The sequence below is a fragment of the Diadema antillarum genome, unplaced genomic scaffold, assembly GCF_040938485.1.
Source record: "Diadema antillarum isolate AM-2024a unplaced genomic scaffold, OU_Dant_1.0 seq00000636_RagTag, whole genome shotgun sequence".
Lineage (NCBI taxonomy): Eukaryota > Metazoa > Echinodermata > Echinoidea > Diadematoida > Diadematidae > Diadema > Diadema antillarum.
Genome location: NW_027271553.1, coordinates 20,399 through 48,314, shown reverse-complemented (window position 1 = coordinate 48,314; position 27,916 = coordinate 20,399). Strand labels below are relative to the sequence as shown.

The 27,916-nt window shown below is 37.3% G+C and overlaps 1 protein-coding gene across 1 annotated transcript; it reads left to right on the top strand.

Annotated features, from left to right (window-relative positions):
* The first annotated feature begins 50 nt into the window (after nt 1-50).
* On the top strand, nt 51-26,499 carry LOC139736313 (deoxyribonuclease TATDN1-like). Its single transcript, XM_071647040.1, has 13 exons — nt 51-167; nt 2,514-2,534; nt 4,929-4,973; nt 5,642-5,691; nt 6,653-6,716; nt 7,576-7,725; nt 9,839-9,881; nt 10,764-10,849; nt 13,989-14,029; nt 18,375-18,451; nt 21,335-21,405; nt 24,313-24,445; nt 26,397-26,499. Exons 1-13 carry the CDS (start codon nt 128-130, stop codon nt 26,497-26,499), a joined length of 924 nt encoding a protein of 307 aa, XP_071503141.1. The 5' UTR covers nt 51-127.
* Nucleotides 26,500-27,916: the final 1,417 nt, after the last annotated feature.

The window sequence follows — 27,916 nt, the reverse complement described above, 5'->3', positions numbered from 1 at the left end:
CCTGGTTAACTACACGCAGCCGCTGTCGCGAAGCGACGCTGTCCCTACAGCGGCTGCGTGTAGCTACTCCCTGGTTAGACTACGTATACTGTATGAGACGTGAGATAGATAGCGTTTCGATAAAAACATGGCAACCCCCGTGGCAGGAACAGCACGTCGTTTTATCGGTATGACAAATACTTTGTACTTTACATACTAATTACTAATACTATGACAATTAACTTTTCTTTTTACTGCTTCAAACAGAAATTCTTCGGAGTGCGTTCCGTAATTGTCCCTTCCTTCCTCTCCTTCGTAACGCTAGGCCCTTGCATCATGTATTCGCAGAGACTCCAACTCTCCCGTTTTCGACGGAAGATCTCCCGTCGAAAGCCCATTTTTGCAAAATCTCCCGTTCTCCCGCTTGAGATTTGATTTCTCCCGCCCTGGCTCTGTGTCTCCCGGTGGAAAGGATTTCTTACTTATTGCTATCGTATGTTGAAAAAATAAGCCTCGGATATCACCAGAGAACATGAACCCTAGGAACTTTGCGCTTCACACACATCAGTTCGGGAAACCCACTCACAAGGGGGGCCCCTCCTTATAAGTAACCCGTCCCCCTTTAAGTAACCCCGTCCCCCTTATAAGTAACCCCCGGGGCACCCCTTATAAGGAATCTCCACGCTTTTTTGCAATGCAACGCGAAAATGAAAGGACTGCGGCAATTCGCTTGATTATGTCCATAAAGCTTCACAAGTTTCCTAGTTACTCACGAAATTTGAGCAAAATCGGTTCGAGGCATCATCTAAAATCATGGATTTAAATGCGATGTCAAACGACCCATGCGAATGCTGAAATGCGAGCGATTACTGGCGTGAGTGTCGCCAGGCGCGGCAATGCTTGAGTGCAGACGTGGCGACTGAGTACGGAGACTTTCGTTCATTCAGGTAGCACCTTAAAATTGCATGCTCTTTGACATCTCATAGAGTTGCTTCTGAATATCTCGTAAAATATTTAAAGCTAAATACTCACCTCGACCAGAACTGTACACACCCTTTAATGCAGGCACACATGACTCATTTCATCGCTTCCAATTGGCTACATTCTTGAACCCATTTTATAACAGCAGATAACACTGTTTACACGGACTATCAGGGCTGCTACACGTACCACGCCAACAGACGAAAATTTGCCATGAAAAGCAAGCTGATTTGGGATTTTCATCAATCCTCTTCTCATTCTCTTCATAGGATTATAGGGACCATGTAGATCCATGCTCAAGAGCTACCCTTAGCTCATAATCACATGTATAGTGATCAGTGTGTCACTGTGTGTGTGTGTTAGTGTCAGTATGTTGGGTAGTGTGTGTAGCGCCGATGCAAGGTTACGTACACAGCATGCAAAAACGTGTTAATTGTACCGGTCGTACGTCCGCCAGCCGTTTGTACACTGCACATTCAACATGTTAAACTGTCAACTTAAGATCTCTACCAACTTTCAGCACCTCACAGTTTCTTCATAATTTATATTTACACAAATTCTAAAGGTTTTCTGCAGGATACCATGGTTCAAGTAGACTGGGTTAATCGGGAAATTTCTTACCCATTTATCCGGTAAATATAACACACATCAGGAAATGTTTTTCACTTTTTAAGTCAGTTAAAGGGGCATTCTAGACGATTTTCAGAATTTCACATCATGTAGTACATAAATTGACAGCTCCATGTATAGATTTGTAGAATTTATTGTGGTCCTTGAGAAGAAAAACCAATACTTTGAAGAACCTTGAACAAATTACACTGAACAATAATGATGACATACGCGTAGGAGGCTCACATATTTCAGAAATGTAGCAGTGTGATTTCATTACAATGCAGTGTGCTTAACAAGTTCACCTGTGTCTAATCTATGTGTACCTTCTTCTTTTGTTATGCTTTCTTGAGCCCCAACTCATGCATTCTTATGGTGAGGCTGCCATTTTATCATCCTTGTTCATTGCAATTTGTTATAAATTTGGAAAACATTCTTATCCTTCATTCCAGTCACTATAAATTCCAAAACTCTGTACTCATTATAATTAATTTATAAATGCTTGTTCAAAAATCATCTGGAGATTTCCTTTAATAATAATTTTAAAGCAGAGTACCCGATTGAGTGAAGAGTACTGTGTAGCCATTGAGGATGGACTGATTTTCCTACAACATGCATTTCCCATAGACACCTGCCAGAGTATACTCGGGACTCGTCCTCAACGGGTTAAGATTTAGCTTTGGGAAGGGGGAAGGTTTGCCAAAAGTGTTGAGGACTGCAGTCCCCTGCCCCCCACCCTCTGGTTCCATAGCCAATACATGGAATTTATGGTGACCAAAATGAAAGAAAAGCAAAAATAATGTTTTGTGGGAATCATTCAGCATCTGTTGGTACAGTGTATTTGCTTTTCATAATCCTGTGCTATATGCTAATATCAGGCTAGTGAAAGTCTCCTCTCTCTCTCTCTCTCCCTCCCTCTCCCTCTCTCTCCCTCTCCTTTACAGATATAGGAGCCAACCTGACAGGTAAGCACCCCAGCTTCTGTAAGCTTTTGTTTTGGTTATTCATGTCATTAGAAAAGAAAAGAAAAATTAAATCAAATTAATAAATCTATTTAAAGAGGTACACAAGAAGCATGATTGTGGATTGGCTTCATTGATGCATTTTAGTCTCTGAAGCTGGAGGAAACATGGCAGTGAGGCTATGAATGCAAATTATGAAAAGCAGCAAAAATCTTCCTATTGATGTTTGAATGTGTTAAAAATTCAGGATGTGATTTTTTAAGAGGTTAAATACTGTTGAAAAAAAGAAAGTGTTTGATGAACAAATTTTTGTGTATTTGATATACAAACAGTATTCCTTATTTAAGTTGGCATACACGTAGGACCAGAGAAATTCTGTTAACTTGGATGAATATAAATTTTTATATAAGTTGAGGAAATATGGACAGTTTGGACATGTTACATCTGTACGCAATTACATAGAGGTCATGCATACATTTATCATTCATTAGTTGATGGTGAAATTGTGACATATATAGTTGTTGGATGGTATGACATGAATTGTTGATGTTTTGAGCTCCTTCAATTGCATTTGGTTTTTGTCGAGCCCACCAGAAGTGAGGGGAGACTAAGGGATCGCCTGCGGCGTCTGTCCATCCCTCGTCCTTCCGTCCGCTGTCCGTAACGCTACAAAAACTTCAGTAACTCTTTACTCTGGATTTCAATTGCAATCAAACTTCGAGGGAAGAGGGGTTGTACAAAGTTTCACATTTTACCGTACATGAAGGTCACATCAAGATCAAAGTTCACAGGCAGGGGTCAATGAACTTTAGGGCCCAATGTTAAGTTTTTATGGTGCGTTTCTATTATGGGTCATAACTTTTGATCCATAACTCCATTTGTGACCAAACTTGGATGGTAGATGTCCCTTGGGGAGTGGATGATCACCACAAGGTCAAAGGTCACAAGCAGGGGTCAACAAACTTTTAGAGCCCAATGTTTAGTTTTTATGGCGCGTTTCTATTATGGGTCATAGCTTTTGATCCATTGGTATGTTTGTGACTAAACTTGGATGGTAGATGTCCCTTGGGGAGTGGATGATCACCACAAGGTCAAAGGTCACAAGCAGGGGTCAATGAACTTTTAGAGCCCAATGTTAAGTTTTTATGGGGCATTTCTATTATGGGTCATAACTTCTGATCCATAACTCCATTTGTGACTAAACTTGGATGGTAGATGTCCCCTTGGGGAGTGGATGGTCACTACAAGGTCAATGGTCACAAGCACGGGTTAACGAACTTTTAGAGCCCAATGTTAAGTTTTTATGGCGCGTTTCTATTGTGGGTCATAACTTTTGATCCATATGTCCGTTTGTGACCAAACTTGGATGGTAGATGTCCCTTGGGGAGTGGATGGTCACAAGGTCAAAGGTCACAGGCAGGGGTCAACGAAGTTTAAGGGCCCAACATTAAGTTTTTATGGCACGTTTCTTTTTGCCATAGATTTTTACCCTTTTATATCTCTTTTTATCTGAAAAATCTCTTTTTTTAATCTTTTATATCCCATTCACGTACAATTTCTTGTACGTGAACGGGCGAGACACATTATGGCACTTGCCTTGTCCTCCACTAAGATTTTCAATATAAACAGACAGCAAATTCAGCTTCGAGTCTTGTAGGTAAAATAATATATTGACAGGCTGACAATGACCAGCTATATGTTGACATTCTTCATAAATGATACCATGGTCTATCACCAATAAGTTAACCCACACACATTTCCATGTGGATGTGAAAACTGAAGGAACAACAACACAATGTTTATCAACAGTGTTTTGTTGAATTAAAAATTAAAAAAGAAAAGAAAAACAGGCAAATTGACATCCAGTTTGAATTAGACTTGGCATCTGTACACCATTGATATATGTGCAAACTAAAAAGTTCCTGCATCTATCTTTTCCTTGTTTGGATGAGTTGAGCAAAGATGACCCAGCTTGGTACATAGACGCTAACTTGTACCAAAGCTTATGTCACTAGTATCTTATGTACCCAGGGTATACTAGGGGCCAAAACCAGTTGCCGCATACTGTGCAATATATCTGCATGTCATAGGTTTGTTTCATAGACAAAAGAATTTAAGAGTTCGATTTGAATTATTGTTTTACAAAGCATATTAAGAATATGGATCTGTTAGTAAATGGCATTCATTCAAAATTAATGCTTGTCAATTGTGAGGCTGGTTGGACAGCATATGAAAGTGATATTCAAGTCATCTCGACCATTAGATCTTATATTGATGTAATATTTGGAAATCAAAGACTAATATCCTTCAGGAACCTCAGTGTAAAATAATTTTTACCTGGAAAACATTCTATTTTGTTTCATCATTCAGCATCATGATTTTTTTTTTCTGCAACAGATGGAATGTTCAGAGGATTATACCATCGATCACAGAAACATGAAGGTGAGTTGAAAAAAGGGAGTGGCATGTGGGAAAAGAAGAGTTCTAGGATGCTTCATCCTTTACTTCAGAAGTCAATTCATTTTGTTTGTTGTGTTGCATGATATTAACCTTGAATATCATTACATACATGTGAATAAAATGCATCTTCCATTTGTAAGTTTCTAAGTTTGTGTTTTGTTTGATATTTGTACTGATTGAAATGGTTCAAGATGTTAAATTTTAGATGTGCATGTTCACAATAAACAGCAAATAGGATATGTAGTGGGTTGTTTTTTGCTTTTTGTTTGTTTTTCAAGAAGAGGCAAGCTACTGTGAAGGTGTATTATGGTGCATTGCAATCTATTTGTTGCGACACCTTTATTGTACAGTATAAGCTGAGTTTTTCATGAGGTTTATTTTGTGAGTTGGATGCTATTCGCAAATTTAAAAACATGAAAATTTTAAATCTGATCCCGACATGAATGTTGCCTCCACATTGACAGTTCTCATTTCAGTGCTTTGCAATAGCGAATTTAACTACTCACAGAATGGTCAGGAAGTCTCGATTCGCGAAAAATTAGACTCACCAAATATGTGGCGTATACAATGTTCATGTATCAGATACTAAGTCAGCAGACATGATAAGAAGAGGGTCAACAATTCTTTTTGAGAATATTATTTTATTGCAGATGACTTCCAAGCTGTCATACAAAGAGCTGTGAATGTAGGAATGAAAAAGGTTGGTACTCTGTCATGAATGAACCCATTATTTTCCCTCTCTCTCTCTCTCTCTTGCTAAGAATGTCAGCTCTTGCACAAAATGATCCAATTATAAGTCAATAATATTCAAAAATTCACATTTCCTGCTCCTGAAAATGCTATGACTTTTGACTTGAGCAACATATGCAAGCCAAATTTGATCTTTCAACATGGGAGATAGCAAGTAGGCAGTATTCATAGGGCTGGTAAATTACAGTGAAACTGATGATTTCTCTTCTTTAGTCATCTTGAGCTGTTGGTAGTAATGATGAACAATCTGTTTATATTTTCACATTACATAAAAAGTGGAAGAAGTGCTTTCACAGTGATATAGGCCATCACCATATCATAGGTGATAGCATAAACACTACAGCAGCAACGTATGCAGTTTGGCAGAGGGGGTAATCCTACAATATTAACAATACATTTAATGAAAGGGAATAATCTCAAACATAGGATTAACATGAGAGATCAAGATGTGTTCATTTGCTCTAACAGATGTTTTTTTACACCATTTGTGAAAATACATTACTCTAGGCACTATGGTCCTTCTATATTTAACTGTTCTTTGTAAATACAGCCTTTCATCATTTTTGACCTTGTGTGTTACATTTATTTGTTTTGAAACCCATGTGATTTAAAAGTACAAATGTGTGGCAAGAAATGTTCAGGCATAAATATTAAAAGCAAATATGGTCTCAACAACAGTATTTTGATGTGCTGAATGTAGATAGTGATTTAGTGATGTTACGAGCAGATACACTTGTATGTCAGTAGTGAGGATAGATAGTGATATCGCAAGTAGAAAGTGAAAGTAGATGAATGACCATGATATTGCACACAATAAAGCCAGGGTAATTACTTAAAATTGTAGGTGTTTGAGCTGATAAAGCGGCAGTGGGGTTATCCATACACCTTCAATTTTACTGTGCAATATGCAGATGATGGTCACTGGGGGATCGCTGGGAGACAGCAAAGAAGCACTGGAACTAGCAAAGTCAAATGGTAAGAGGACAATGTCTTTGTTCAGTCCATCAGCTGAGTTATCCTGTATAGAAAATATAAAGATGATGTACACAATGACCTGTGAGAACTCCACAGAACTTCTCTTCACTTCTAAGAGTAAACTTGTAAAAATTCATACCTTAATTATGATATTCTCAATGTGTGTCCTATCCTCACAGGTCATTGTGTATGCCATATTGACATTTTGAATACTGGATATCTGTGTCACACATTGAAGATATCATGAGGTATGAGTCCTCTAAAGTTTGCTCTTATATGAGAATGAAATCCAAATATATATTGAATATATATTGAATGTAGCAATGTCAGTAAAAACATCAGCAAAGTTTAAGGAAAATCAAACAATCCATTGAAAAGTTATGAATTTATAAAATTTTGGTACAGCCATTACTGGATGAGAAGACTACAACACTTATTGACATCACATGGAAAATTGTATAAAGAAAATTTAGAGAAAATTCAACATCTTTCTTCTTTTTTTCTATCATATTGAAAGGTGAGGAAATAATATTACCTTTACCACATATCAGTAGCAATTCAAAGGAATGTGTACGCATGTACTTTTCATTAAAATAACCAAAAAAAATTATGTGGAATTTTTATGTGTGAAACTGTTGTCACACATTGTGAAGACATACTACAGACCTATTAGGACAAGCATGCTTCATGACGGAGGCATACGAGTCGCCATAGCAACAAATGTTTCTAAATACTCCTGCAGAAAATATTTGCATGCTTTTATTTTCACGCTAGTTGCTCGTCAGGTAATATCCACAAAAATTTCCACCTTTACAGTGGTTCTGTTTGAATCTTATGCATATTTTTCATTGATCTACAGACATGTTGTTCAGCACTGCTGGTTGTCACCCAACACGATGCTCAGAGTTTGACAAACACTCTTCAGGCCCTGATAGTTACCTACAAGACCTTCTTGACTTAATACAAAACAATAGACAGAAGGTGGTGGCAGTTGGGGAATGTGGGTTAGGTAAGTGATATACGCATGAATCTTATCATCTTAGTTGGGGAATGTGGGTTTACAGTGCAGGACCGGGCCGAGCTGCGGCCGAGCCCGGCCTTTTCACTCACTGTATTAGAACGGGGTCTACCTCCAGAGCTTGGCCAAATGTGTGGCGGATTTTAGTACCGCATTTGACCTTTTGAGCATTTACAGTGAAATGAAGGCCGGGCTCTTTCACTCACTGTAAACGGGGTCTCATACAAGATCTGAGAATGTGGATGAAAGTATCTGTGAGGGGTATGTAGGTAGCTCATATAGTTTGATGTGTGAATTTCCTTTAATTATCTGTATCTCAGATTTCAGATCAGAATGACATTTCATTATTGTACCTGATTCAAACTTTATTTTATACAGCTGGTAGTATCCAACGAAAAGAAATCAACTCCACATGGTTCCATGGAACAGTAGTATTTATCAGAAACAACAAAGCACAATGTGATATTTCCAAAGTGGCAGCACAGCGGGTATTGAATGTGTTAAAGCAGTTCAATGCAATAATCCATGCAGGCATGATATGAAAAAAAAAAATTACTCCTCCAGATTATTGAACATTTCCAAGGGAATTAGTCCACCTGTTTTCGTCCACATACTTATTTACTACATGTGAAAAAGGGCAGTGTCTACACTGTTTTTATATAGTACTAGCAGTACATGATAATGGTCAAATTGAATGAAGTAAAGATTCATGTGTTTGAGCCAGTGACCACGTCATTTTATTAGGTGGATTGTACTTTTGCTCCTGTGGTTTAAGTTTGTCATGTCGTTGACGTTAGTACAAATGTGCATGTATTACCAAAACAGTCATTACACCAGAGTCAGTAAGGGTAATTAGGAACAATTATGAAATTTGATAGAAGTTTGTGCAGAGAGGTGTTAGAGAAGGAGAAGAAATAAGAATCTCTCCTTTGTGCCCATGCTCCGTGCTGCCAAGAAATTATGCGCCCTGTTGCAGGTGTTAATGAATTGTTTCGACAAAAGACAGCATTTCTACTTATATGCATCTTTCCTCATTCACAACAAACCCAGCAAGCAAGCTTGCTGTCCCTTTCAATATTTTTGGCAGCAATAGGCGTTTTCACATCAACCCAATAAAAATCCAAGCTCAAGATATTTTTCGCGATAGCAAATTAGCGTGCCATTTCATTTCCTATTCACATCAGCCTGAAGAGAATTAGCCCGAACTAATTTGACAGCTGAGCATGCGCAAACAGTGTCGGGTGTACCAGTAAAACATGCTCTTTAGCAGGTCACACATGCTTGGTATGATGGGATGCATCGCGCTAATTTCTTGAGACGATTTCACTATTATCAAATAGCGCGCTAATTCGCAAATTATCCCGCTATTTCGGAAATTTCCCGAGTTGGACTTGAGAAATTTTCTCGATCAGAGCGATAAAATTAGCGCGCTCATTTGTATTCACATTATCAAATAGCATGCTATTTCGTGATCGGGTTAATTTCCCAAGTCAGAAAATAGCGCGCTATTTCGAAACGTCGGGCTGATGTGAAAACGCCTATTGAGTGTGTAGAGAACATGACATGCAAACAAAGATCAGTTGTACTTTGGCTGCAAAATATAATTAATCATGTGAAAACACACATAAGCCAATTTTTTAATCTGAAAGATTTCACATTTAGGTACTAAACCTGGCAAACAAGTATGCACAAATGTGCGCAAGATAGCTAAATACTAACTTTTAATGAGAAACTAATGTTCCAGTTTTTCAGTCATAGGGTATTGATACAAGAAGCTTTTAAGAAAAACTGAAAGGGTCTGTTTCATGAGATATAACCAAAACGTTTCACACACAGAGGGCAGGATTTCGCTGAGCATTTCTGTTGGAAATACACCTTAAAATTTTTGAAATCAAGAACCTCTTATTAGATCTCCATTTCAAAACTTTAGGGAAGAGTGGTTTGGAGCATGGAACATCAAAGCCAGTGGAATGCTAAGCATTTAGTTGTCAATCTGTAGAACCTATGCATTAATCTACACGCGTTGGATAGAGATTCATGGATCATTCCACTCCTTTTCTAACACCTCCCTGGTTTGTGTTATGCATTTTTTTTTTTCTTTCAGATTATGACAGATTACATTTCTGCCCAAAAGATGTTCAACTAAAGTAAGTATCTTGCTGTGCATGTCATTGTAAATGTACTAGCTCCTCATGCACTGTTAAAAACAAAACAAAAAACAAACCATGTAAATAGTAAAAATTGGTACTCACGGCAGCAATGCAATGACATGAAATTTGCACATTCAACAGTTGTTCATGCAATGCTATCAGTCTATCTGGCCTTGATTTTAATAACTGCACATTCTTGTATGCGTTTGTTTTGTAACACTTTCTGCTCTTGTGTGTGTCTCCTGCATTAGCTCCATGTCAGAGAAGCTAGCCACTGTACAAAATTTGATCCTTATAATATTGTGTGTCTGTGATAGACATGTCATACATGGTGTGCTGTATTGCCAGAGCTGAGACCACAGAGTGGAAGATAGGGGCTATAATCAATCCTTGTGAAGACAATACTTTCTAATAACGACTTAAGTGAAAGCAAGGCAAGTACATGTAGTGATCATATCACAAAGCTTCCCGAGGAATATTTCATGCATTGATGAAATATGCTTAAAACATATCATGCATCATACATTAATTGGTCAACCATGCGTAGACCAATTGACATTCCTAGAATGCACTCCAGTGTTGGTATGATAAAGTTATGTTGGTATTTTATAACAATTTCTCAATAGACCAGTTCTGTAATAATGTATTCAGATTTATGCATGCTTTGTTCACAAAAGTAGCCTTTAACAACCACAAAGCTTGATGGAGGCTTGTCCTACCTAGCAAAATTTAGATGAATTCCTACCTATGGAACTTAATGGGAGGGAGTAGGTGAATGAAGTACTTCATTACTAGGATGTAGGAAAAGAAACATGCGTAAATTGTAATGAATTACAGAAATGGTCTATTTCATGAAGATGTTAATTTTTGGCATTCCAGATACTTTGAGAAACAAATGACGCTTGCAGAAGAAACCAACCTACCATTGTTTCTACATTGCAGAGCATCACATACAGATTTTGTAGGTAAGATTTACTGTTATACTGCTCACATTTTTCTTGTTGAAGGGGACCATTCCTTTCTCAGTTTGTGTTTTCAAGTGTCCATTTTGGGACTGCAGTTGTTTCTGACGAGGCTACTGTTGTCAACTGGTGTATCTATACACAATAAATGCTTGTTCCAGTCATTTGAACACTTACAGTCATGTGCGAGGAGAGCAATGACCAAGCCTGTCAGTGAGAAGGCATTTTGAGATTTGCAAAGTAGTTATCAATACCAAACAAATATGAAGCAGCATAAACTTTTTTATGCCCATCGGAAACGATTATGTAAAGTGACTGTAAAACTGAATACATGTATACCTGTCACAATGGGAGTAAGTGTAATGAAATATGCAACCCCCCCCCCCCCAAAAAAAAAATCATTTCAGAAACAAGGTCAAAGACAAGTCAATGAACATTTCTAACTGTTGTGGTAGACATATTGTTCTGCAGAGTAACGCCTAATGCCCAAACTCTGGTTTCTGACTTGAATATTCAGTCTAATAATATCCATCACACTGAATTTTTAGATCTTTAACAAAAGGTAGGGATGGGAAACTAGACAGTCGCAGCGGACGGGTGCAATTAACTTGCTGTTTTCATTTTGACGTGACCTCGCTTTCCTCTTGAATGAACACGTTTCGCACGAAAACCGCTAGGAAAGTGTCGCAGCAAAACTGCAGTAACTTTACTATTCATTCATATTTTTTAATTATCCAAACAGTTATGAATAGTAAAAACCTCATTTCAACCTGCCATTATGTTACTTTTTTTAAATAATGACGATAAAATATTCCAAAATGGAGCATAGCTTCACTCTCAAAACGGAAAATAATTGTCAGAAATCTGCTAAAATTTCACATTTTGACTTCGTGAACAACAAAAAACTTTCAAGTATATTACTAAGTATGTTTTTCTTTATGGAACTCTAAAATATCGCATTCGAGAAGTCATGCGTCTGGATATGTCTGGAAATAATCGAAAGACTTTCTACCTTCGTTCCGAACACGAAATTTCATAGTCATTCACACACGGGAAGACAGGGTACAGTCCCACGTACCCACATCTTTGTGGCGCTCACGTCACCTGTACTTCAGTGCCGTACGGCACTGCCGTACTCTGATCGTAACTTGTACCGGGAATTTGTAGTTAAAATGTTACTTTGACTAGTGCAGTAAAATCTGCGTAAAGTCCGAATAATCCAATGTCATGAATTTGCAAGTGGTATCATAGCTGGTAGGTATTCAAATTTTTGCTACTTTCTTTTTAATAGGCCAGTTCTGATAACGTAAGTGCGTAGTTTGTTTTTGAGGTGGCGAAGTCCCCTGCAGCACACTGCTACTTATCATCGACACCCCGCGGCCCACTCTTATAGCATGTACAGTGTACTACTAGGCATCCGCAGCAGCCACCTCGCATCGCACATGCACAGCACAGTGTGGTACAGTACACTGCATCGACCAATCAGCTCACTGGATCGAAGCAGCATGGGAAAGTCCATTCATTGCGCAAGCGCAAATCAGTTTTTCTTAGAATATGACGTCATTATTCTAGTTTGCTGCTCCCGCTAAATTTGAGATTTCTGACAAGATATTTCATTTATTTTCACTTGTAACTTCAAAAATAGGTCATCGTCCAAGCGAACATCCCTCTGATAACGTCCGCCCATGTCTAATGAATATGTATGTTGAGTTTCATGAATATTTAGTGGTGCGACCAGATGTGTCTGGAAATAATCAGAGGGTAGTTTTCCGAGACAGCGAAACATGAAATGTTAAATAACTTTAAAAGTTCTCAATCGTTTCTCGTGATTTTTCGTATGTGGATAGAAATCATCATTTTGCATTGATACTGAAAGTTTGAGCGATTTTGGTCAATGTATAGCGGAAATATGAGAAGGTGAAATTTTTGTGAAAATGAGAACGCCCGATTCGCACTGCCTCGATGACGATTGAAAATTCAAAACGTTTCGTGGGTTTCAGGGGAGTTAATTATAGTCGTCCGCTGCAACTGTAGAAAATAATTTTGTGCAGTTAGTCCATTACATTAAGGCTGCAACAAAATACCAGAAATTATACTCAGATCATCTCATAATTTTTCTTTTTTTTGGGGGGGGGGTCTAGATAATCAGTGCATTAATAATATCATAATTAAAACACTTGCATTTGGTACAGGTTCATTTACATGTGTACTTTGCATTTACAAGTGTATACAACATTAATGTTCTTGTGCTCAGAAAGTAGACTTTTGTCGACCAAAGTCTGTCGTCTGATAACCCCAAATCTATCAAGTCTTCAAGATACCTGTCTTAAAGATGGCCCTTCCCTTTTGCATTCCTTCCCAAATAGCACAGAACATGATATATTCCACCAGAATGACAAGACTATTGTAAATCTATAACATTTGTGTGATATTTGAAGGTTGTTAGCCGTTGAAATTCAAATAATGCACCAAACGCTCACCGTAACGTATTCTGTGTACTAGGCACAGCTGCATACATTAATCCTCCTGTGGTCGTAATACGATACTTATACTTCGAACAACAGATATGCATGTTAAAGCTGTCAGAAAAGAAGAATTCACTAGCTTCTCTTACTTTGTTATCAATGGCAAATAACAACACACCATTTACATGAACTACATGTACAACTAAGTGCATCACACAGGTCTGTAGAACTAGACTAGTATTTAGATTTGTAATTTTTGCGAACTTCGCAAAGCTGTCAGAAAAGAAGAATTCACTAGCTTCTCTTACTTTGTTATCAATGGCAAATAACAACACACCATTTACATGAACTACATGTACAACTAAGTGCATCACACAGGTCTGTAGAACTAGACTAGTATTTAGATTTGTAATTTTTGCGAAGTTCGCAAAAATTATTCAGATCTTAACGGTCAATTTAACTAAACAAATAAAGACCCTCTTGAGTTCAAAATTTATAGGTTTCCAAGTAGTGTTTTCTTCAATACCTAAGTGTTCTCACCAATTTTTCAAAAATTTGCATGCAAAAGGGATTGGCTGTCTTTAAGATAATGTATCCTTTTTTACAATTAATAGAGGCAAATGTGGGGGTTATCAAGCTTTCAGTATCCTTTCTTCTGTATGTGTGTGTACTTTCAGATATTGTGAGGAGAAACAGAGAGAAGATCAAGGGAGGAGTGGTAAGTATGAAGGAATTACTTGTGTTTTTTGTTTGTTTGTTTGTTTGTTTTTTATTTAACATCCTGTCTACTAAAAAGAGTGAAAGAGAATTTTTAGCTTTGGCTGCAATAGTGAAGAATGTTGTGATATGACTGCAGCCTTGTTTGTTAGAATCTGATGGGTATTGCTTGGCCAAATCATGTACAGGTTTTTTCATAGTTATAGAGCATTTAGATATCACAGTGTACATGATGCGGCACATTGTGTATTACTGCTGACAAATAGTACAGTCAACCTCGCAGAGGTCAACACTGCGTAAGTCTACAACTCGCGTAAGTCAACACGGCAAAGAAGTCCTGATTTTCCCTTTATCATCCCTTGAAAATTTTACATTGTAGTTGGCATTTGTAAGTCGACAACTCACTTTATGTGTTGATTTGATTCTCATTTAGTGTCAACTGAGTTGAAATCTGTGTAAATTCTCTTGCCTAGGTCAACATAATTCTTTGCTCAAATTTCCTATTGCCATACTCTGAAAAACAATTGTTCTGGCACTCTGATTCCCAGCATTACCACTTGCGGACTTGCAATCGTATGGTGTGGTTCGCGCTGTGTAAGGGCAAAAAACATGAGTATACTATACAGCGGGAAATTGTTCTTAAACAAAATTTTCTAGATTTATTTTTGTGTGGTCGCTAAAAATTACATGCTTTATACTATTATACTTGCCTTCTAAGCGATATCCAAAACATACTCTGTGTTGTGGCAGTCAGTTATGCATACCATTTGTCTTATAACACATATGATAATGCCCCAGCTCATCCTTTGTCCATGCACTTTGCAGACACGTGTTTGTTACGGGTGATATTCCATATTCGGAAGGTTCGTCAATTTGACTATCAAATAAGGTTTGTTATTCTGAAACACTCAAATTCTGCATACTTTGATGTTCCTTAATGAGAAAATGAAATAAGGTTTCATTAATCCACATATGTGCAGCGTTATTCTGAAGGTTCATTGATCTGACAATTAAATAAGGCCCCTTTAAGTCCAAAAAAGAAAGTGTCCACTAACTCTCCTTCAGAATAACAAATCTCATATTTTGTTTTTGGATTTACAAACCTGGAAAATATCAAACCTTTTTCTTTTTCTTCATTTTGGGATCAGCAAACCTTTGAAATAATGAACCTTTATTTAATTTTCTTATTGACGAGCCCTTCAAGATAGTGAATTTTCAGAACAAGGAATTGCAATTGTTTGTTAGTTCCCACATTTTCATGTTCTTGAAGTTGCATTGCAATACATGTAAATGTTGCATTGTCTTTCCCTGCGATTTGGTCATGGGAAAACTCTAGCACACACATGGGAAAGAGCTGTGCTATGCGTACACTCAGAGTTCCAGTTTTTCAATCTTGTCAGTCTTGATTCTTTCTCTGTTCCCGTTCCTCTATTTAACTTTTGGTTTGTTTTCAATGTTAATCTGTTCCTACTTTATTTATGCGTGAACTTGATCACTGCTACGATACAGTAGTTGCATTCCAATGACAGAAGGAGTGGGATTTGTATCGCATTCCCAGTCTCATTTCTAAAATCACTATTCAAGGGGGCCAGAATTCTACTGAATACCAATAATTGCGATCAAAACATTGATGTTTCTTGGCAGCCGTTCACACAACAGCAGATTGTCGAGATAACTGTACATGTAACATAACTGTACATTAGGCGAGGTTGCCTGTAGTATTAACCAGATTTCGGTCAAGAGTTTAAAGGGAACGTAAACCCAAAGAGCAATGTGGATTGAGTGAAAGCAGCAACATTAGTAGAACACATCAGTGAAAGTTTGAGGAAAATCAGACAATCGATGCAAAAATTATTAATTTTTAAAGTTTTGGTGTTCGAACCGCTGGGTGAGGAGACTACTAGAGATTATGACGTATGAGTGGACAACAATATAAAGAAAATATAAAGAAAATTCCACAAAAATTCATTTTTCATGAAAATTACAAATTCCATCAACTTGATGCTGACATATTAAGGGTTACGTAGCAATTATCCCCATTGCCTTCTGAAAGCGGTAAGTCAAGTGCTCTTTCATAATGCTAGAAAAGTGAATTTTTGTTGAATTTTCTTTATACTTTCTTTGTATTGTTGTCCACTCATACGTCATAAACTCTAGTATTCTCCTCATCCAGCAGTTCCAACACCAAAATGTTAGAATTCATAACTTTTGCATCGATTGTCCGATTTTCCTCAAACTTTCACTGATGTGCTCTACTTAGGCTGCTGCTTTCACTGGAATCCACATTGCTCTTTGGGTTTACGTTCCCTTTAAATGTGTACTGTTAGACGTGTCATTGATGTGCATGAAGAACAATGTCCTCTGCACGGTAAAGCTGCTGCACCGAAACTTCAAGCAATGCTTGACATAGTGGCTATTTGAATTTTCTAGCTGCTATATATAATCCATATCTATTTTCTCCCATACTGCAAGCACAGTTCAAGTTAATTTATATAATTTTTTGTTGAGTATTGATATTCATTCATGTACTATATTTGTCACACATCTAGTATAAAATGCAGAAAGAGCAGAAACAAAAGTCCTTCCTTCAATTAGGAGCAAACACACAAACGCAAACCAGTCTATGAGGCACTGAGCCTTCAGATATCCAGATATTAGTGTACCCTCAAGTAAGTTAGCACAAGTAGTATCAGAAACATAATGCCATACATGTTCATGTTAAATGTTCATGTTTTCAACATCTTCAGGGCCCCATTTCATAAAGAGTTGATATGATAGCAACTCTTGCTGGAATGGCAATTGTCATGGTACTTGTACAATGTAATGGCAAGAATCCAGCTTCCTGATTGGCTGTTGCTATTGGAAGTTGCCATTCCAGCAAGAGTTGCTATCATAACATCTTTTATGAAATGGGGCCCTGATCTTTCAAAATACTTTCTTCTGTTGTGCCTTTGATGTCTACTTTGTCAAATTTTGAATCTGTTTGGCTGCTATTTCCATAGGAGAAAGGCAGATGGCTACTTATTTTACCAGTTTTCAGATTAGTTTTAGTTAAAAAAAAAAGAGAGATAAAGATAAAACTTTCATTTTCATTTCATTTCATTTATTAGGTTTCCACACGAATCATACAGTGTTGTGTGGGGAAACACTTTTTCTACTTATACAGAAAGAATATTATTATTACAGAAAAAAGCTCTTCGTATCATTTGTCACGAATCGTGGAGAAGTCATACTAATAATTTATTCCACGAAAATAATATTTTGAAAATTCATGATCTTTATCGTTTGCAATTAGGACAATTCATGTATAAACTCACCAACCATTCTCTCCCCCTTGTGTTTGATTCCATGTTTTTAAAGAATGAAACTGTTCATGCATATCCAACCCGTCAATCCCATGAATATCATTTGCCTTTGACTAGGACGGTTTTCGCAAAATCTTTATTCTCCTTTTCTGGACCAAAATTCTGGAATTCTCTGGATAATGATATAAAAGAAGCTTTAAGTTTATATACATTTTCTTTAAAGTTAAAGAATCATCTAAAAACTTCGTACGCAGCATAATTCATTTTTTTTTTTACTTTTGATTTTCAAAGTTGCTGTTGCTTCGTTATTCTCACTACTCTTTCTTCATCAGCGAGCCTGTGCTTCTGTGCCTCCAGTGCCCTGGTTATGACCCACCATTTTCCTCTCCTCTCCCCTCCTCCCCCCCCCCCCCTTGTCCACCTTGGACTTACTACCTTCTTCACTACTATATCTTTATATCTTTCTATCCTCTCATCAATATTTTCCTTACAAGAGAACCACCATGTGTTTGTTAATGTGCGTCCGTATGTGTGCATGTATGTGTGTATTACTCTGTCTTTTTAGTTTGTTTGTTTGTTTGTTTGTTTTTTGCTACTGCTTAGGGAAATTTGTTGTTGTTGTTTTTTGCAATTTTTTTTCTCTATGAGGGGACTGCATTCTACAAGCTCTGCTTTTTAGCAGTCCCCTCCATTTCCAGCAATATTGTTATGCATTTACCACAGTGACGTAACAGTTATTTGTATCTCTGTTGATAATTTACCTATATTTTTCTTACAATGTTATTCTGTTCATCGCATTGTGGTACTGATTTCATGACGTCTGTGTATATGAGCGTTTCTTTGTATTTCTTATTTGTTTGTTGGAAGTGAAATAAATCAACTTAAACTTGAACTTGAACTTGAAAAATTTTAGTGGGATTGTGATAAATGATTTCTCTCCCCCCCCCCCCCCCCCCCTTGAAATGAAAGAGTCTTTTTACAGTTGCAATTGTGTACTGGCATTGTAACACTTTTTCCCTTTATCTATTTATTTTGTTACAGGTGCATTCTTTTACTGGTACTCAGAAGGAGGTTTCAGAATTGTTGGAACTTGGCTTCCACATAGGCATCAATGGCTGGTAATTATCCAACTTTCTTTTCTTGGTGAACACTGCAGCTTTATTTCTTTCTGTATTATGAAAGCTTTAAAAGCAATACCTTCAAACTTCAAATCCTACCATTGGGAGTGGGGATAAAGTATGACTTCTTTGTCATGTAGTGCATAAATGTAGTGCTTCTTTTTCCCTCCCTTTTGTACTCTTGCTCAGTCTCATATATGATTTTTACATGCATACATACAGTCAACCTCGCGTAAGTCAACATAATCGGGACTGAGAAAAACACGTCGACTATACGCGAAAGTCGACTTACGCGGAAGTCGACATTTTGTCGACTTATAAATGAAAACTAATTTCCCCTATACAGAGTAAGATAATGATGCGGATCGCTACCCAAATCTTACTCCTTTTGCCGCCAAAACATACCTACTGACATTAGCAACAATTATGTTTTAGTTCATGCATAAATCTTGCGCAGACTCGTAACGACAACGCACAATTCCCAAATCCCTTGAGAGATTTTGAGAGAGCGGGATTGGAAACCTGGGCCCGTTTCTAGACACTGTACGTTTTAAATTTGATTTGAAATATCAAATGCATATTCCCCAAATTGCATGCAACTTTGCGATTTAAATTCAAGTGCATTGCTGCGAAGATATGCGTGTGAATGTGTATGATTCTGTCGAGATAATTTTTCAGTGCCGACCGAGTTGAAATAGGATGTGTGATTTTCCTTTCCATAGTCGCCATGTTTGTTTTGCTTAAATTTCTATTGCCATACTCTGAAAATGAATTGTTCTCGCGCTCCAATTCGCAACAATACCACCGCTCTGTATACGGCACGGGCCAGTCTGAAATAGAAAGAAGAAGAAAAGTTTGTTAATCCAAAAATGACATTTTTCAAATAACTAACTTTCGTAAAAACAAATCTCTTTCCATCGTCGGACTAATTTAACTTTGGACTGAGATTTAAACCTTCGGCATAGCGAACTGTAACAATAATTTGCTACTATTTTTTCATTGACATTTCGTGAAGCAGCATGCGTTTCGGTAGTTTGAAACGTGTAAATGTTGCGGTGTCTTTCCCCTGCTAGTGCAAACTAAGTTCGATCACGGCGAAAGTTCCGTCACGAAATAAAATATAATACAAGTCTTTTCAACAATAACACTCTTCCATATAGATTTTATGCGTTTAAACGCAGTTTCTAGTTTCGTACAAAACCCGCAAGTCTTTTCTGCAACAGAGTTGCTTGTGATTTGATGGACTTGTATTTGATTTTTAGAATAAACGCAATTGAGTTTAAGTTTTTGACAGTTTTCTAGTTTCGGATGATTATCAAACGCAAGTCTTTTCAGCGTTCTGTGTGATTTGATGGACTTGCATTTGATTTTCAGAGTTGCGTTTGATTTTTAATTTTGTGTACGAAATAAAAATAACACAAGTCTTTTCAATACTTACGCACTTCCATAGATGTTTAGAGATGCTTTTAATGCAGTTTCTTATAGTTTCTTACGAAAACAGCAAGCCTCTGCAATGCTCTTGCGTTTGAATACAGCGTTGCGCGTTATTTGATGGACTTCATTTGATTTTCAGAGTTGTGTTTAAACGCAATTGAGTTTTTTAAAAAAAGTTCCCTACAATTTTCTAGTTTCGTATGGTTATCAAAAGCAAGTCTTTTTAAAAGCGTTCCGTGTGATATGATGGACTTGCAATTGCATTTGATTTTCAGAGTTGCGTTCAATTTTTGATTATTCGTACGAAATAAAAGATAATGCAAGACTTTTCAACAATAACGCACCTCCGTAGATGTTAAGAGATGCTGTTAAACACAGTTTCTAGTTTCTTACAAAAACTGCAAGTCTTCTCGTCTGCAACGCTCTTGCGTTTAAATACAGCGTTGTGCGTGATTTGATGGACTTCATTTGATTTTTAGAGTTGCGTTTATAAAACGCAATTGAGTTTCAGGTTCATACAACTCTTTTCTAGTTTCATATGATTATCACACGCAAACCTTTTCAGCAACGCACTTACGTTTATGTGCAAAGTTGCTAGTGGTTTGATACACCTGCATTTGATTTTTAGTTCCATTTAATTACATGTAGTTGCATTTTAATTAATTTTCTAAAAACGGGCCCAGGTTTCTAATACTGCTTCGGAATGATTAACGTTAGAATATTCGGATAAACGAGACACCTATTTCATGTTCTGATAATGACTCTCTACTAGGACCTATAGGTGTACAGAATTTGTGCGTTTTGAGAATAATGACAAGGAGAAAAGGGGGAAAGTGAACTGCTTTGGGTACTACACATGTAATTCTCCAATGTAAATGAGTGTATGCCCTTTCTATTCCGGCGTACAAAACAATGGACGGATGGTGCGAACACTACCGCGCCGTACACTAGCGAATTACCGAGTAGAAATGCTGCGAATTGGAGCGGAATAACAATTCTTTTTCAGAGAATGATGATAAGATTTTGACCGAAAAAATTATGTCGACTTAGACGAGGGAATTAACATGTATTTCAGCTCAGTTGGCTCTCAAAAATCAGGTCGACTTATGCGAGTTGTCGACTTATAAATGTCGACTAAGTTGAAGAAATTTTCAAGGATTAACAAAGGCAAAAATTGGGACTTTTTTATCGTGTCGACTTAAGCGAGTTGTCCACTTATGCGATGTCGACTTAAGCGAGGTTTACTGTAGTTGTAGGAGTGTTAACCAAAGAAGACAGGCTCTCAACACTCTTCCCATTCATGAGAACGCTGTAATAGAAATTGTTCATGATAAAACAGTGTAAAGAAAAGAATGTTGATGAAGATGTGATTGACAAATTCAAGTAAATTTTGTTATGTATGTGAAACTTCATGTACAAGTTTATGTTGTTTCTTGTGTCTTATGCTAGTTCGCTGAAAACCCAGGAGAACATTGATGCCATGTGTACAATACCAATGGACAGACTTATGATTGAGACAGGTATGGTAGCAAATGTATGCTATTGAATACTGACGAAGACAGTGAAAATATTTTTATGCCTCCGCCAACGAAGTGGCCGGAGGCATTATGTTTTCGGGTCGTCCGTCCGTCCCGTCCGTCCGTCCGTACGTCCGTCCCGTTTTGTTTTTGTCGATATCTCAAGAACCGTGTGGTGGTTTTACATCAAACTTGGTATGAGGGTATAACCTGGGGGGATAATACTTTGTTAAGATTTTAGGGTCACGGGGTCAAAGGTCAAAGGTCACAGGTTAGTTTGTGAAAAAAAGGTTGAAATTTCATGTTTTTCTCTATATCTCGCAAATGGTTCAAGGTATCTTCATGGAACTTAGTATATATGCATGTACCAATGGGCAGTGATTATCTAGGGAAGTTGGGGGTCATGGGTCAAAGGTGAAGGTCGACTCCTCAAAATATCACTACTTTCCTTATATATTTATGCAATGCCTGAAGGATTTTTTTTTTTAACTTGATGTATGCATATATATAACCCAATATATATTCTGTGGGAAGTTTCTTGCCAAAAGGTCAAAGGTCAAGTGAAAGTGCTAAATTGCACTTCTTCCTCCATACTGTAAAACGAGAAATTTTCGCGTGCATTTTGATTTCGCGAGCGCCAAAATTCGCGAAATTAAAATACACGCGAAAGTTTTTGTCTACACTACATGCATTGAACACCAGTGGCAATTCGCGAAAATTTCATGCCACGAAAAGGGCTGTTGGCTCCAATTCGCGAAAATTTCATGCCGCGAATATATCATGGTTTACAGTATCTCAAAAGTAACTCAAGGTATTATCATGAAACTTACATGTTTATGCATGTTCTACCTAACAGTGATTCTCTTTGGAACTGTGAGGTCAAAGGTCAAAGGCCAGGTTTAGATAATACTATTTTACCATTTGATACTGAAATTATACTTTTTATGCCTCCGCAACGAAGTGGCCGGAGGCATTATGTTTTCGGGTCGTCCGTCCGTCCGTCCCGTTTTGTTTTTGTCGATATCTCAAGAACCGTGTGGTGGTTTTACATCAAACTTGGTACGAGGGTATATCCTTGGGGGATGATACTTTGTGTGGATTTTAAGGTCACAGGGTCAAAGGTCAAAGGTCACAGGTTATTTTGTGAAAAAAAATTTGAAATTTCATGTTTTTCTCCATATCTCGCTAATGGTTCAAGGTAGCTTCATGGAACTTAGTATATATGCTTGTACCGATGGGCAGTGATTATCTAGGGAAGTTGGGGTCATGGGTCAAAGGTCAGGGGGTCAAAGGTCAAAGTCAACTCCTCAAAATATCACTACTTTCCTTAAAATGCAATATGCCTGAAGGGTTTTTTTTTTCAAACTTGATGTATGGCATGTATTACCCAATATATATTTTTGGGGAAGTTTCTTGCCAAAAGGTCAAAGGTCAAAAGGTAAAAGGTCAAGTGAAAGTGCTAAATTGCACTTTTTCCTCCATATCTCGAAAGTAACTCAAGGTATCGTCATGAAACTTACATATTTATGCATGTTCAACCTAACAGTGATTCTCTTTGGAACTGTGAGGTCAAAGGTCAAAGGCCAGGTTTAGATAATGCTATTTTCCCATTTGATACTGAAATTATGCTTTTTCTCAATACCTTGAAAATTACTCAATGCATATACTTATAGAAGGGTCAAAAGTCAAGTAAAAATCATCAGTTCCCCAAATACCTGCACTCTGACATTTTAATCATTCATCCAATTGAACCTAGTTCTAGAAAAAGTGAACATTCAGCACATTTGTGTCAAACCTGTCATTTTAATATTTTGCCAATTGTGTGAAACTGTCATCACACATTGTCAAGACATTGTACTATAGACCTATTAGGAGAACCATGCATTATGGCGGAGGCATATCAGTAGCCGTAGCGATATATCTAGTTCTCAATATCTTGAAAATTACTCAATGCATAAACTTATAAAAGGGTCAAAAGTCAAGTAAAAATCATCAGTTCCCCCAAATACCTGCACTCTGACGTTTTAATCATTCATCCAATTGAACCTAGTTCTAGGAAAGTGAACATTCAGCACATTTGTGGCAAACCTGTCATTTTAATATTTTGCCAATTGTGTGAAACTGTCATCACACATTGTCAGGACATTGTACTATAGACCTATTAGGAGAACCATGCATTATTGCGGAGGCATACACCAGTCGCCGTAGCGACATTTCTAGTTTTCATTTTGCTTTGCGTAGGTATTTGCAATAACAGCCAATGTCTTTTCTTGTTTGTGTCTTCACAAAAACTGACTTAAAGTGATGTCAGAAGTTAAAAAATTTACTTGGGATAGCTTGCAGGCTACATATTTGTTAGTGTCAGCTGCTTTTGTAAGTTTTGTTTTAGTTCTTCAAGAAAATGCTTTATGTGATTTTGTTAGGATTTTGCTTGTGTTTTGTATGGCATGACATGCCAGAAAAAGATTAAAATAAGCCAAACATCGATAAATGAATAGATAAATGAATAAATAAATAAATGAATGAATAAATAAATAAGAAGAAAGTTGCTTTCTAGTATTTTGAATATTAGTGTGTGTGTGTGTGTGTGTTTATTGTGTTCTCTATGCCTAATCTATAGGACACATGTTTATCATGAATGTGTGTATCTTACACATTGTAGCTTGTGCAGAATCGAGAGGCAACCACTCTGCCTGAGTCATGGTGAACATGTTAATAGCAGCTTATCTCATTTCTCACTTGTTCTGTGTGATTTTCTTTTTTTTTTAATCATTATCTAAAACAAAATACTGATGTCAGTTAGGGCCTATGATGTGATCGTAGAAATTTTGACTTCTATCCTTATGATGTGACATGAGAATAGTAGTTTTTCCTACCGTTCACTGATAATGTAAATTCTCTCACTGCCAGATGCCCCATGGTGTGAAGTTAAGCCGACTCATGCTGGGTTCAAGCACGTGCAGACGAAATTTCCAACTAAAAAAAAGGAACGATGGGAAAAGGATCATTGTGTCAAAGGGAGAAATGAACCATGCCACATCATGTGAGTATATTTGCTGATATGTGAGGTGCCTCTTCTTTCATGAATTGTGTTTTATCTGGTAACATGATGTTTTACTTTCTTTTTTCCTGGTTTCATATTGGCAGCTGGAATACCAGATGTTCAGATGAACAAATTATACAATTGGAAGCAATTACAGTAAACTTATGAAATCATAAGTCACAATTTGGCTACTTGAAAGCAAAGCTGTTGTCATATCTGTAACTAAAGTCATAAATTGACTTTAGCTGTAAGTAGTAGCTTATTTTTATGCCTCCGCCACGAAGTGGTGCCGGAGGTATTATGTTTTCGGGTTGTCCGTCCGTCTGTAATGAATTTTGTGGACAGGTTAACTATCAAAACCTTTTGAGGTATCTTAATGAAACTTGGCATGTATGTGTATTAGGGAGTGAAGTTGTGCCTATCAACTTTTGGGTGCACATGCTCAAGGTCAAAGGTCAAAAGGTCAAGGTCAAATACATAGAATTTCACTATTTCCACCATATCTATGCAATGCCTGAAGATATTTTCTTGAAACTTAGTGTATATATGTATTACCCAATTAAAATTCTCTAGGGAAAGTTTGAGTCATGAGGTCAAAGGTCAAAGGTCAAAAGGTCAAGTAAATATATTAAAACTTCACTTTTTTTCTCCGTACCTTGGAAATTGTTCAGGGTATCTTCATGGAACATAGTATGGTATACATGTACTGACTGGCAGTAATTATTTAGAGTTATGGGTTCATGGGGTCAAAGGTCACGGGTCAAAGGTCGAGGGCAACACTTCAAACTTTTACTATTTCCCTCATGTTTATGCAATGCCAGCAGGATTTTTTTTTTTAACACTTGGTGTATACATGTATAACCTAATAGAAATTCTCTGGAAAGTTTTTTTTTTTTCTTTTGTTTTTGCCTCAAAGGTCAAAAGGTCAAAGATCAAGTGAAAATGCTGAACTAAGTTTTTCCTCCATATTTTGGAAGTGGCTCAAGTTATCTTGAAACTTACTACATATGTATGCATGTTCTGCCTGACAGTGATTATCTTATCAATTTCAGGGTAAAAGGCCAGATGAAAATGGTAGCAATTTACTATTCAATACAGAAATTGCACTTTTTCTCCATACCTTGAAAATTACTCAATGCATAAATGTATGAATGGGTCAAAGTCAAGTTAAAGTCCTTAAATCCCTGATACATGCTCTCCTATTCATCCAATTAAACCAGGACAAGGCAGGTGAACATTCAACACATTTGTGATAAACTTGTCATTTTAATATTTTGCCAATTATGTGAAAATGTAATCACACATTGTCCACATGTACTATTTAGACCTATTAGGAGAATCATGCATTATGGCAGAGGCATACCAGTCGCCATAGCGACATTTCTAGTTTAGTCTGTGCTTGTCGTTGAGAAAGTTGTTGTTCCCACTCTGAATCTTTACTTGACCATTTTTATGACAATGTTACAATTGATTATAAACATGGCAACAGTGTGTATTCCATGGCAGGCTATGCACTGAATAAAGTTACAATCAATAGCAACTGGATACCAAGAGGCCTTGACATTGCACCCAAATTTGAAGTCAGAATTGTGATAGTATTGGGATACTGTAAAAGTGGAAATTTTTGCGGTGTTGAAATTTTTGCGCATTTTGCGTAACCAGAAACTAGCGCAAAAATAAAAGCACGCAAATATTTTTGCTTGCCATATGTTCCTGTGCGTGATGTCTTGATTCAGCGGAATTAAAAGCACGCAAACCTCTTCTCACCCGGCCAAGCACGAAAAATTAGTTGCGCAAAAATATCCACTTGTACAGTATGTAGTTCTCCCTTACTTGGACTGTCCTTTTTGAGGATAAAGTAGAGTTTAATTTTTCAATCTGGTGATATACTTTTACTGAGATTAAAGTTTGTTATTTTGGAATTTTGTGCATGTGTTGGTTGCCTTCACAGTCAAGTCTTAGAGGTGATGGCAGCATGCAGAGGTGATGACCTGCAAGAACTCTCCGAAGCTCTGTATGAAAACACAGGAAAGATATTCTTCAGTACTTTGTGATACATGATCTGCGGACATTCTAGTAGAAAGTGCCTCTCTTCAGTGCTCTTCAGCAGTGAATGCTATCAACCAGTGACCAACATGCAGATGCTGAAAGAACCTTGATGTTCCTGTAAGGGAGCTGCATGGATGTGAGACTCAGTTGAAGCAACAGTATCAGCTGGAGTGAGTTTTACATTTAAAACTCCAGCCTGGAGTTTCTGAAGGTACGCCTTACTGGTCTCTGCTGGAAGCTGAACCTGGTCTGCTGCATGGGTTTTCTTTCGTGTAAAGGCACTGAATAGACAATTTTGATGCACCCTGATCATGGGGTGAAAACATATATTATTCTTGTAGTTAAGGATATATGGCATCTCCTATCAGCCTACGCCGATGAGAAAAAAATGCAATTGCCAAAGGTAGTTAACACATGGCTTTTGATGCTGTTTCACCCCACTTCCACAGCATTGAATGAAGGTCTATGATCACCACAGTAGGTGGCAATTCTTTTCGATCTTAGCTTGAGATTCATGTCAATCTGAATATTCCATTATGTATTTGCTTCAAATAGATACAGGTGAGTCTTTGTGCTATACTTTGAAACAGTATGGTAATTGAAAAACCAAAAGCAATTAAAAGATGGGGTGAAAGTGTATAAGTAATATGCCGCACACTAAAAAGATTAATGCCATACAAACATGCACAGTGTGTTCAGTATATTGATGGGTCATAAAGACTTTCACTTTACGCATGTAAGGAAGACTAGCTTCAAGGAATGCATACAGCATACAATTTAGATATAACGACAAAATACTGAAATATCAACCACAGGTAAATGCAGGGCCTGTGGACAAGAACTGCATTGTAGTTATACAAAGTCCATGACTTTTTAGTTCATGTCAACTACTGCCATGAGCCAACTCTACATGACAGTGAACAGAGGTGGGGGACTTGGGGGATTCCAAATGCAATGGCTTTATGTAGTTTACATGACCCTCTTTGGAAAACTGCTGAAGCAAACCTAGAAATTAAAGTGGTATTTCCAAATTGACAATTCTTTTCAAATTGGATTTTTGACAAGTAAGTGATTTCGCAGTTTTAAATGATGGATGCTGAATAAAGTCACTTTGGCTTCAGGCACTTTAAGTGTTTCTGTGTCTCTTTGTTTCAAAATACCAATTTGAATTTCACAATCACATATGAACACTAATTTACTGGATGCCAGTTAACTTTCAACTTAAATAGTATGAATAAAGAGTTATTCTTAGGAGGAGGAAAGTGATGATATTGGCTTTTCTGACAGTGATGGGGAGATTTGTTCATGTGTTAAAGTGAGGACGTCAAACATGATGAAGGAATACAGTGATTGTGCTGATGCTGCCTGTTCATATTAAACAGTAAATAATGATAATAACTCTTTCTTATGTAGCACTTTTTA

Bases quoted from the DNA above. Each gene is read 5' to 3' on its own strand.
- LOC139736313 (XM_071647040.1), top strand. From the start codon at position 128: ATGGCAACCCCCGTGGCAGGAACAGCACGTCGTTTTATCG. The intron at 9,882-10,763 runs GTAAGTATCTTG...TTGGCATTCCAG, and splicing joins CCAAAAGATGTTCAACTAAA to ATACTTTGAGAAACAAATGA. The intron at 14,030-18,374 runs GTAAGTATGAAG...ATTTTGTTACAG, and splicing joins AGAAGATCAAGGGAGGAGTG to GTGCATTCTTTTACTGGTAC.